Source organism: Danio rerio, chromosome 19 (assembly GCF_049306965.1).
Source record: "Danio rerio strain Tuebingen ecotype United States chromosome 19, GRCz12tu, whole genome shotgun sequence".
NCBI lineage: Eukaryota > Metazoa > Chordata > Actinopteri > Cypriniformes > Danionidae > Danio > Danio rerio.
Window position 1 is genome coordinate 29,549,595 of NC_133194.1, and position 13,353 is coordinate 29,562,947.

A 13,353-nucleotide genomic window follows, 5' to 3' on the forward strand; every position below is an offset into this window, starting at 1 on the left:
ACCATAGTTATTTCTGAGTGATTAAACATTATTGCACTTCTGTAACTCAAACCGAACAAGCTTGGTTTGATTCCCAGTGAATGCATGAAAAAAATGCATTGTAAACAACTCAATAATAACTAAATTGATATATTATATCAATATTGACCACAATTTTAATAAAGGTTGATTTCAAATACAAACTCTAGCAACCTATATCACCTACAAGAAGTAAGGCTGTGCAGTATGACACTCACTAGCGACTTTTTTAGGTACACCTTACTGGTACTGGGTTAGACTCCCTTTAGCCTTCAGATCTGCCTTAATCCTTCATGGCGTAGATTCAACAAAATACTGGAAATATTCCACAGAGAGTTTGGTCCATATTGACATAATAGCATCATGCAGTTGCTGCAGATATGTTGGCTACAGATCCATGATGCAAATCTCCCATTTCACCACATCCCAAATGCGCTCTATTGTATTGAGATCTGGTGACTGTGGAGGCCTTTTGAGTACAGTGAACTCATTGTCATGTTCAAGAAACAGGTCTGAGAGGATACAGGCTTTATGATATGGTGCGTTTTCCTGCTGGAAGTAGCCATCAGAAGATGGGTACACAGTGGTCATAAAGGGATGGACATGGTCAGCAACAATACTCAGGTAGGCTATGGCATTGACATCATGCTCAACTGGTACTAATGAGCCCAAATTGTGCTAAGAAAATATCCCCCACACCATTACACCACCACCACCACCAGCCTGAACTGTTGATACGAGACAGGATCCATGCTTTCATGTTGTTGATGCCAAATTCTGACCCCACCATCAGAATGTCACAGCAGAAATCGAGACTCTTCAGACCAAGCAACATTTATCCAATCTTCTATTGTCCAATTTTGGTGAGCCTTTGCGAATTGAAGCCTTTGCGAATTGTATCGGTTTCCTGTTGTTAGCTAACAGCAGTTGCACCCGGAGTGGTCTTTTCCTGATGTAGCCCATCTGCCTCAAGGTTTAACGTGTTGTGCATACAGAGATGCTCTTTTGCAGAACTTGGTTAAAAAAGCAAGTGGTTACTTGAGTTACTGTTGCTTTTCTATCAGCTGAAACCAGTCTAGCCATTTTCCTCTGACCTTTGGCATCAACAAGGCATTTGCACCCACAGAACTGCCGCTCACTGGATAGTTTCTCTTTTTTAAACATTCTCTGTTAACCCTAGACATGTTTGTGCGTGAAAATCCCAGTAGATGAGCAGTTTCTGAAACACTCAGACCAGCAAGTCTGGCACCAACAACCATGTCACGTTCAAAGTCACTTAAATCACCTTTCTTCCCCATTCTGATGATCGGTTTGGACTGCAGCAGATCGTCTTGATCATGTACACCTGCCTACATGCATTGAGTTGCTGCCATGAGATTGGCTGATTAGAAATCTGCATTAATGAGCAGTTGGACAGGGATACCTAATAAAGTGGCTGGTGAGGGTTTATCAGATGGACAACATAAAAAGCCTTTCCTTTCAAATTATTCATATTATGCTCTGTTGTTTATTTCATGATGTTGCAAAAAAAAAAAAAAACTTTGTTTATGGTAATATTTCATCATTTGAATGAACACCACCACAGGGATACAGGCAAAAATGTGAAAATCATGCTGAGAACGTTGCTGGGTTGAAAATACAATGTTTACATTTTACATTTTATTTAGCAATATTTTCATGTTTGACCTTAAATCATTTGTTTTTGAAAAGTGATTGATATGTCATTACTATTTATTTCGCATTTCTACGTTCTTAATCAAGCATTTGCCAAGACGATCTAAATAAAATAATCTCACATGAATCAGTACATTGAGTATACGCTTTAAAAATGTATAAAGAAATAGTCCTTTCCATGTGGTCTGTTGATATTTTCAAAAAAACTATTATTTGATGGAATTTATAGAAATGTATTATATTGTGATTAGGCAGATGATGATAACCTCTATTAAAGTATGATATGGTATGTAAACATTTGTAAAATGTTTTTTTAAGAAAACAGTATATCCAGCCGAAAACATATCCAAAGATGCCATTTTAAATAGTAAAGAAATCAGTGTTTTTGAAACTAATAGAGACAGCAGAAGTCAATGACTCATTTGAATTATTTAGCCTGACATGTTTACCGCTCCAAAACACTTTAAATGTTTCTCAACATAAAATATATTGTGTTCAAAGAGGAAAAAGGTTGTAGTTTTTCACTCAGAAATTTTAAAAAGAACTTATTTTATCACAATCCCGTCAAACCGTGATGTTTTTATCCAAGATTATCATACCGTCAAAATCTTATACCAGCCTATGAATAATTGTGACATATATCATTATCAGGATATGAGATTATTTATTTATTTATTTGAGATTTTTGTCAGAATACAGAGCTTTAAGATTCGCAGTCTTCTCATTAGTTAAATCAATAGATGACCAAGCCCCAAAAACACATTAAAGACCCCACAGCAAAAGTCTTAAGGCCAAGTGATCTCAAATACAGGCTCTGGGGAAATCAGTCACAGGTCTAGTCCATACTAATAAGCCCTCGAACCGTCCCTGTCACCCCACAGATAACAGCGTCCTCAGCTCCAATCAAAACAGCCCAGAACCACACCGGGCGCAAGTTTATCGAGACTGCTCTTTCTGTGGCTCAGGAGGGAACATTTGGGTCTGAATACCTAAAACCCGACTCAGATGAAATGTTCCTTCTTGCTTTATACCTCCTGATGACACAGCGCTTTTCTGCTCTCTAAATGTAGCTGTCCGTGGTGCTGAATTCTAATCAGTGACGGCTCTCTGCATGCGTGCGTTTCCGTGTGCATGTATTCATTCGGATCAGCGGGGGTCCTGAGCACATCCTCCTACCGCTGGGTATCAGAAACGATCTCTTGATATATCTGAGAGAGATTGCATCTCATCAGTCTGGTTAACCTGGTTTAAATTCATCCATTTATTTAACTCTGTTTATACAATAATCATAAAGAGCCATGCTTTTTTCTCTATTTCGTCTGAGCAATCTGTGGCCTTATGTGTTTGTTTGAACAGCAGTGGTCTTGGTAACTGTTGTCATGCCAACCTCCACCCCCAGTCTTTCCTCCTTCTCCTGTATCTTTGAAGCGGGGTTCCAATGCAGACCCGTTCCGACCAATCACTGCGAAGCTCTTAGCAACACCGAACAGTCACAGGGAATTAACTGTTTGCGCTCTGCATGTATCTCTGTGTGTTCTCCGTCTAAAACTCTGGCTTGCACTCTGCATATGTGTGCGTCTGTGTGTGTGTTAGAGATAGAGAGAGAGAGGGAGTATGTATTGGCATCTCCTGTGCGTGGGAGGAGGGACGCAGGTGGGAAAGACGGAGAAAAATAGAGAGAGAGTCAAGCAAATGGAAAGATACGAACAAGGAAAGTGGACGGTGTATAAAGCTGCTATGAATAGATTTCTGCGAGCAAACCTCAGGTGACAGCGTAACCCATGAATAATACGATGCTGTCACAACATTTCTCAGCACAGCTTTAATGAAGTCACACTGAATCAAGTACAAATTCCCATTTAAAGAACATTATGTTCATTAGCGTCCACCAAACCCCTATTAACATATCACAGCTGACCTAATATGCTGTAGTAAAATGTAAATTTGCACAGAAATCTCCTGTGAACACAAAATCTTCAGCAAAGCGCTGATAATGACACTCCACACTGTTTGAATAAATAACATCAACAGCAAGCAAACACTCTTCTGGAATGACTAGTTCAGCGCACACTCAACTGCATACTATCAAACAGTTCCAATAATGGAAAGTAATTAAAGAGGCTCATGCAGTGCTCACTTACCATACTGTCATAGTGGATTAATTCGAGCTCATAATCCGGAAGAATATCCGTTCTCTTGTTCACCAGATCCAGGGCCATTTGGGCAGCAGGGAGACATGCTTGACCACCTGGCCATCCGCCACTCATAGGGAACAGGGCTCCGATGTAGAGTTTCTTTTTGCCTAGAACCGGGCAGGACCAGGATAACAGTAAAAAAAGGGTGACCCAAGTAAAGTAGGAAGTTGATAGCAAGCTCCGTCCCCTGCTGTGCTGCTGCCAACTTAGTTTGGCCATAGTGGGCAAGAGTGTGTGCCAACAGTTTATGTTTTGATTATTTTACATGAAAGGGAAAGCTGGAGGACTTTGACAGGAATTTTAGTTTTTGATAAAAATATATATTTTGGATAGAATAATCCTCTCAATGCTGAAAATCACGTGAATACAGCACTGATAATTACCCATAAACTTCTATTGGCCTTTAATATACTTTTACAGGTTGTACCTTTGTTTATTTTCAGGGCGAGACATAAACACGACATTGGAGACTATGAGCTAACGAAACACATCTTTGAGTGCCTTGGAAATTGCGTTACGTTTATTTTTGTCGCGTCAAACATTTGTGATTTATTTGGAGTATACTAGACAAACATTTTTAAAATTTACAAACTTTCAAAGACACACGAAGAAAGTTTTAGGTATCTGGCGTTAAGTCCGACGATAATAAAATAACATTAACATGAACGTAACTGCGGCTTAACATTCACCAACTACGCGGAGTAACGTTAACGAATGTTAGCGACGAGTAAACAATAACAATCTGTCATTGCCTTAATAGTTTAGTACTGTAGACTTATACTCACGGTTCTCCGCAACCCCGAACGAATAAAGCAAACAGATAAGCATTACATGTTTATTTTTTGGAAAGCGCAATGTTAGGCTACACACAGTCCACCGGAATCCTCTGCGCGCGTCTACAGAAAAACGACAGGTTGAATTCAGGAAGAAAAGCAATTAGCGCGGAAAAACGGAGGATGATAATGTCGTTGTGAACAATCGGTATAAAACACAGTACGAAAACAAAAGAAACGGCAAACGAAGTTGCAGCAGTGAGTGAGTGTGTGTTTGTGTTCGTTGGATGCAGCAGGAGACTGAGGGAGAGAGTGTGTGTGCTGGGTTTATAGAGAGAGACAGCTAGCTCGCGCGCGCACTCGAGACTGGGAGTGAGAGAGAATGTGTATGTGTGAGAGAGAAACTGTGAGAGAAAGAGAGATAGCAAGAGGAGAGTTTGTGTGTGAGAGAGAGAGAGCCGTAGATGTGTGGAGCTCATTTTCCTTCTCCGTTTCACAGAGCACTTTGAATTTGCAATCCCTTAACACAACCACTCTGGTTTATTACCCCCTCCTTATCCGCCAACTACACCCGAACCCTCCACCTCCAATACACATTTTTTTTCTCTCTCTCTCTCACTATCTCTTCCTCAGATGTTAATTTACAAAATAATTTCATTTAACCACGATGAGACCCGAGAGTATCCCATGCACCCCAAAACAATTACATCTTGACAATTTCACAACTGTTTAGCTTGTTGGTCTCACTCACTTTTGTTATTGTTCCTTTGTTATTTTTGGTTCAGACAAAAAATAATAATAAAACAAAACAAAACAAAATTAAATTAAATTAAATTAAATCAAATTATTAACTATTAATTAAATAGTTTGTATATATAGCAAACATTAAAAGTATTCGCCTTAACGCCTATATTGTCGCCTCACAGCAAGAAGGTCGCTGATTCGAGGCTTGGCTGGGTCAGGTGGCATTTTTGTGTAGTTTACATATTCTCCCCGTGTTCGCGTGGGTTTCCTCCAGGTGCTCCGGATTCCCCCACAGACCAAAGACTGGTGAACTGAATAAACTAAATTGGCCGTAGTGTATGTGTGTAAATGTAAGAGTGTATGGGTGTTTCCCAGTACTGGGTTGCAGCTGGAAGAGCATGTAACACATATGCTGCATAAATCAGCGGTTCATTCCGCTGTGGCAAATTATGCAATCACGTTAGTTGAAATGAAATTATTTTGATTGTTGAATATGGAAAGATGTGTTTGCTTGATCATAAAGCAATCAGGTTGATTTCTGAATTTGTCACAAACTTAACTCATCGTTTCTGTGCACAGTATTTTCTAATAAATTGTTTGTGCTTACAATCTATTTAAATGGTTTAAATCACACATTTCATTTGGATCAAGATCTGTCAGATAAGTAAAGATCATGTTTACATGAAGGTTTTTTTCAGTGTTGGGCCATCATTCCAATTACCAATGGTTGCAAGTAAACATAGCACTGCCAGAGTGCTTGGGTTAAAGACATAACCCACACAAATGCAGGGAGAACATGCAAACTCCACACAGAAACACCAACTGAGCTGAGGTTCGAACCAGCGACCCAGCAACCTTCTTGCAGTGAGGCGACAGCACTACCTACTGCGCCACTGCATTGCGGCATAACCTACTTTAATCCAATGGTTGAGTTAAAAATATTTGTTGCTTTTATTGGGTTATTCGTTTAATAACTCAACCATTGAGTTAAATATTTTGTGCTTTGTTGCATTATTTTTAACTTTTATTGTTATTTATTTATTATTTAAAAATTATTTAATAAATTAGAAAATATTTTTATATAAAACAATACATTTTATTTTGTAATATTATTATTATTATTATTATTACATAACCTCAAATTATTATAATACTATTATATTTAATTGTATTTCCCAGAGATGGGTTGCAGCTGAAAGGGCATCCGCTGCGTAAAACATATGCTGGATAAGTCGGCAGTTCATTGCGGTGTGGCGAATATTTGATTGTATATTAAACATTATTTAATTATGTCACAATTGTATTTGTTTAACTCTCACCATACAAAATATGGTAGAAAACAATGTTATACATAGTTTATAGGTATAATTTATACTTCTACATATTTATTGGGGGGCACCAGATTTCCTGGGGCCCTAAGCGGCTGCTTACAGTACCTCGCTTAATGGTTAAATCCGCCCATTTCCGGTTCGTGTTTTTTGCTTATATCCCTTTCACCAGCACTCTTAATTATTGATGATAGAAATGCACGCTTCACAGCCAATTTATATTCAATGGATAAAACGCTTTCTCTACCTCCATTGTTCATCTCTACAGTTTTTTGGGGGGGAAATGATAGACATATTCAGTACTCGTCATAATTCTCGCCTTTAGCACCCAATGGAGACAACAAACCGGTGTCGCATCTGTTGCCTTTTTATTAAATACAGTCATTTCACTAGGAAACTTAAATGTAATGCTGATGTGTGCTTATAAAATGTGAAAAGGAGTCAAAAATTCACTTTTTTCTGCTGCGAGGCAACGCTTTTCCTGTACCAAGCCTGTAATAAATAAACAACATAGCAACTATGACAAGAAAAAAAAAAACATGCATGCATTCTTGATCATTGTATTAATTTCAGGGATGGGATCTTGTTCACATCCTGTTTTTGATTCATTTATCAGTGTAGCTGCAGTTGTTTACTTCAGATGCCAATGTTCATGCTTTTTCAAAAGCACTGTACTTACAGAACAACCATACCAGTGTTAGTTTTAATCATACACAGCCTAAAGATTGAATGTATCTTGAACCTTTCTAGACAGAACCTGCTGTAGACTACATTATGAATCACATGCTCGGTTCCTCTCACCCACACACCTTCATCTCCACTGCACCATCTATTTCCAAACTCACAGCCAGCGCTCACACTAATCCTGCACCTTACAGCAGATACATCGTGGTAAACAGGATCCACAGAGAAGTGACTATGAGCACTTGTCTGTAGTCTTCAATAATGTATCTCCAAACTGATGGGCTGACACCGATCCTTCTCTTCCTCTAACTCTCTTCCTCACCTTCCCCCGAACCCAATGTTTTTCCTCCGAGCTGAGTGCTATTTTTCTACACGTTCAGTGGCTTTGCTAACACATTCGCCCTCTCACTAATCCTGAGAGTTGATGAGAATCACTGTAGCTATCTATCCGTTTTCCTGTGCTCCGTTTATTCCCAGAACACTCTTGACTGATCTTGCAACTTCTCTTGCTGCAAAAAGCAGCACAAGCCCTGTTACATCACATCGATTCTCAAAGTTATGGGTGACACGGGCCACGATCAAGCAGACTCGGCAATGAATAATGAAACTCCAGTAAGAAACATGAGGTATGGCTTTCATTATGTGCTTTGGGTAATTCAGATTGTTGAGGTAATACGTTTTCGCAGAGGTTCTGGTGCAAAGCTGATTAGCGATTCCTACATGTTTTAAACAACACGGGTCGCTTTTGTAATCAAAACACTTAGCCTGAGATGAAATAGCTGTAGAGGTTTTCAGGCCTCCTTTCTCTTTCTCTCTCTCGAACCGTTTCGATTACCACATTCTCTCCGACATCAAAACCCAGAGGCGATGGTTATATATCAGAGAACTGGTATTAGCTTAGCAGCTGCTGCAAGTAGCCTGGGGTTGTGCCACTGATGAAATACACCCCTGTATGTGTGGCGAATGCCGAGTGGTGATTAACCTCCAGGGTGGCGCCAATGTTCAATTCCTAAACAGTTCACCCAAAAGACAAGCACTCTCAGAATGATCACAAAATGATTCGAAATAAGCATGCCAGAGTTTATAGAGATCTGCCAATAGGTGGTGCTACAACAGTTTGCTGTTTTTAATGGTCAATTACCAGACTTTTCTGTGTTGTAATGACATAGGTAGTTAACTATTATAATTGCTGCTTGCAGCTACTTCATCTCTGGCAGCTATTTCATCTCAGGCTAAGAGCTTTAATTACAAAAACGAGTCGTGTTTTTTTTAAAAACGTAGGCAACATAAGCTTTGCACCAGAATGTCAGCTAAAATATATTACCTTAAATATCTAAATTACCAAAAGCAAATAATGAAAGACAATTTTTATTTCTAGGTCCACACGAAATCTGCACATGCAGAAGTCCAAAGATGTTTAGCTTTACTTGTGTAAATGTATAAAGTTATATTAATTCATTTTTTAAAATTAAATTTCGGTAATTTTATTGACTAATATGAAAATCTCCTTTTTACAATATTTATTTATTTACAATACAGTTTGTTAGATACTATATATTATATGTGAGACTTGCTTTGTTCACTAAATGAGCAGATCTAATTGGATTTGCATTGTAAATATTAAATAAAAGTTAAAAAGTTATTATTATTGTTTATTTCATATATTAAGTTTTTTAGTTATGATACTTCCAAAATCATTTCACATAAATCCGCACACTTTTCACAAATTCTCTGCAGGAAGAGCAAAAAATGTCTGCAGATTCTGTCTGGCATAGCTATATCTTATGTTTCTCACCAGAGTTTTTTTTATTTCAAATTTTTACATTTGAATATATAAAAAAATAAGGCCTATGGCGCATAACTGTCAGATCTCTTGGTCAAAAAAGAATATAATCTGACTCTAGCACATAACTGCAGCAGTGTAGCACCAAAACCACCATTTTAATTCCTGTTCCTATTTCAGTCATGGAAAAAGTCTTTTATAATGGAACTTTGAAAGAACAAAATACTCCTTTTTTTATAGTAATTCTGTTGGAATCAGGATTCTCTGGAGACCAAATATAAGACATTTTAAAGGGCACCTATGATAAAAATCAACTTTTGTAAGCTGTTTGGACAGAACTGTGTGCAGGTACAATGTCCACAGTCACAGTGTCCATATTGGAGTGATATAAAGACAATAATTTTTTATAAAATTTCCTGAAGTTAAAATAGGATCCAAATCCCTGCCATTTTGAGACCCAATGCAACATGACATAGGAGTGCGGTTTCCCCTCCCACCAAATTGATTGACAGATGTGTATTAACATGTCTCTGTAGTAACCCCAATAATCATATCAACAAGACAGGATGTGCGCAAAGCAACTGGGATTAAAAGATCTGTTAAGCTTGCTGTGATCATCAGTTATCTACAAATGTAATCAAGAATGAGTTTTACAAGTTTAAAACGGTGCATGTTTGTGATGAAGACAGTAAAATCACTACAAAATTTATTACCACAGCCGCATAATGTCAGTAAAATTATAAAAAAGACACTTCAACCCTTGTTTATTTTGTACATTAACATAACTTATGTCCATACAGCAGTGGATATTACAGTTTTTCTTAATTGGTTTGGTTCATTTCTTGAAACAGCAATTAAATTCTTAAAACAACATGGACGAAATCCAAATCACTTGGTAATTTTTCAAACAGAATTGAATTTCTCATTCATTTCATCAAATTTCAAATGTCTAAGTACATCTTTGCAAATGATTAAGTACAGATCGCCTACATTTAGCAAAATTTCCAAGTGAATAGATCTTGTTGATCTAAGCTAATTGGTTATTCAGGTCTAAAGGTTGTTCTTTCCAAAATGTGTCAGCGTCATTTCATTGTATAAGTCATTACATGCACAATAGTCTGTTCAATTGTCAAAATTAGTCAAGACCATAATACCATGAATACCATACAGTAGGCGAATCCTTGAAACATTTGATTACAATTTATAACATTTATTTATTCTTTTTGCTCTGATTTATGGAAGTTACTTTGTGTGTGGTTGAACATTTCAATTAAAAAAAGGAGTTACCATTTCCTTGGCAGTATGAGTGCAATGCGTGTCATGACGTCAAACCTTGGAGGCTACTCTTACCCTAAAATCCTATTTCTTTTTTTTTCAGTTTTATACACAATTGCATTCTGTTAGCGAGACAAAAACAGCACAGTAACCATTGTCACTGAAGGACTGGGCTAAGACTGTATGGTGGACATGAGGGATATTTTAGTGGTCATGTGCCATAATGACAAAACATCTAAACATTTTGACTTGCAGTGCTTACACAATGCTTAAGAGAAGTATTTTTGGGGCACTGACTATTTAAATGAGAAGGAAATTTAGTTTCTGACACATGACTGAACTGCTTTGGGAAAGGTATGAGCTTTGCAAGAGAGCTATAGTGTTGTGCTAAACTAATACTGTTTTGCCAAATGATCTTAAACTTTGAGAATGTAATTTCTGTTTCAAGAAATGAGTCAAATCAATGGAGAAAAACTGTAACGTGTATCATAAGAGCAAAGCTAAACATGCGAGCAAACTTTATAACGACATTGTGTGTGACTCATCATTGCAGAAAGGCTTGAATTAACTCCACAACAAATATAACAGATAGCTGTTGATAAAGTTCTGTACTGTAGTAAGAGAGATCTGCTTCATTATTGTCAGTCACTGTGTTGTTTACGTGAAGATTACAGCTCTGACAAGCAGGTGGGAACGGAACCAGCTTTAAAAAAAACGGGCATTAAAAATAGCTACAGTACAATGCCATTACAGCCCAAATTTCCCAGATTTAAAAGTGCATATTAAATAAACTGATGGGTATTTTGAGCGAAAGCTTTTCAGACACATTCAGGGGACACAAACAATTAATATTAAATCTTAAGAATGAGTTAAAGTAGATGCACTTTAAATGAAAATAACATGTTGAACTTTTGATTCCGCCACATGGCAAAATAAATTATTCTTAGGTAGAACAGCCATTTTAACATAATTCAGTGATGCAAGTTGGTGATCGTATTTACTCATGGTCCACATGCTCTTACCTCACCTCTTCTTTTGCCAATCTATATGGTGATTGCACATGCATTATTTCAATTATTCACACTTGTTCTTATGATATCTGATCTAATTGGTATGCTAATATTGATGTTGCAGCCTCTGGCAGAGCTAGAATCAACCATATGGTTCAGAGATAATTTCTGCAGAAAAAAACTTCAGCAAAGTAAATAAGTATGTCATAAACAATTTTGGGCCATTTTCCATTGATTTCTTCTTTGATTTCTTTCAGAGCTGTCCAATATACCTGGAGGCCAGCTTCAACCCACAGACTCAATGGAAGTTTATAGCAAGTCTGAAGGCACTGATTAGAAGATATTGGCGTGCACCAAACCCAGGATTTGTTACTTGTACCAACATATAATGCTACCATTTCTGCAGTTTATAAGATGCAAAGTAGACTTTTTTTTATCTCAATGGCAGTTGTGCAAATGAAGAATAAATGCCCATTGCAATAATATATTTAAATTCATACAGATTGTTTACACACAAACAAAACACTCATAGTCCACTTGTTTTTAACCCTTTTACGCTTTCTTTGGTTGATTACAAAAGTAGATCATGTGAAGATTAATGGAATACTGTAAGCTATTTTATTTATACAGTATTTCCCCCCTGCTAAGGATGTCAGTGGACAAAGGTTTCCAACATTCTTTGAATATCTTCTTTTCTGTTCAACAAAAGAAGAAAAAACAACAACAACAAAGGTTTGAAGCAAGTGGAGGGCAAGGCTATTAATCCAGGGTCGCCACAGCAGAATGAACCACCAACTTATCCAGCATATGCTTGACGCAGCAGATTCCTTTCCAGCCACAACCCATGACTGGGAAACATCCATACACACTCATTCACACACACTCATACACTACAGACAATTTTGGAATACCCAATTCACCTATAGCACAAGCCTTTAGACTGTGGGGGAAACCGGAACACCCAAAGGAAACCCACACGAACATGGGGATAACATGCAAACTCCACACAGAAATACTGTGAAAAAACTGGCCAAGCTAAGGCTAAAATCAGCTACCTTCTTGCTGTGAAACAAACGTGCTACCCACTGCGCCATATCTTTACATATGAAAACAATTAAAGGATTAAAAAAAACACTACCTTCATGCCTTCTTTGTATCAGTGGTTTTTTTTCAGTTTATTCATGACAATTTGCAATTGTATAATGTTATTATTATTATTATTATTATTGTTATGATTATTAGTAGTAGTAGTATTTATTTTATGCATATTCATATTTGTTTTAACAAAAACAAGTTTAGATATGTGCATCTGTTGTGTTTTGGAGATATATACATCGCCATATAGATCAAAAGAATAGGACGTGTGTTTGGATATAAATCCACACTTATTTATTATTGTTCATATATATATATTTAATTGTGGTCACACTTTACAATAAGGTTCATTAGTTAATGTTGAGTAATGCATTTACTAACATGAACAAACAATGAACAATACATTTACTATAGTATTTATTCATGTTAATAGACGTTAGTTAATGAAAATACAGTTGTTCATTGTTAGTTCATGTTAACTCATGGTGCATTAACTAATGTCAACAAGCATGGACTTAAATGTTAATAATGCATTAGTAAATTTTCAAATATGATTAATAAATGCTGTATAAATGTTGTTCATGATTAGTTCATGTTAGTAAATGCATTAACTAATAAACCTTATTGTAAAGTGTTACCTTAATAGTTATATATATATAATAGTTTTAAATCAAATCTTAAACATGCAGGCTGATGGATGTCTTCAGTAAAGTGAGTTTCCACTGTTTCCCTATCCAGGAAAGTAAAGGAGTTAAGTAAGGAGTAAAAGTAAAA

General features: G+C 37.0%; 1 protein-coding gene across 3 annotated transcripts in view; it reads right to left on the reverse strand.

The window, feature by feature from the left end:
* gabbr1b (gamma-aminobutyric acid (GABA) B receptor, 1b) overlaps positions 1-13,353 on the reverse strand; it is a 227,480-nt gene that overhangs the window by 99,297 nt on the left and 114,830 nt on the right. For all 3 annotated transcript variants that reach the window (XM_003200605.6, XM_005170102.5, XM_068215287.2), the window contains exon 7: positions 3,834-3,994. In XM_003200605.6, coding sequence (XP_003200653.2) covers positions 3,834-3,994 — 161 coding nt within the window. The remainder of the gene's footprint in view (positions 1-3,833; positions 3,995-13,353) is intronic.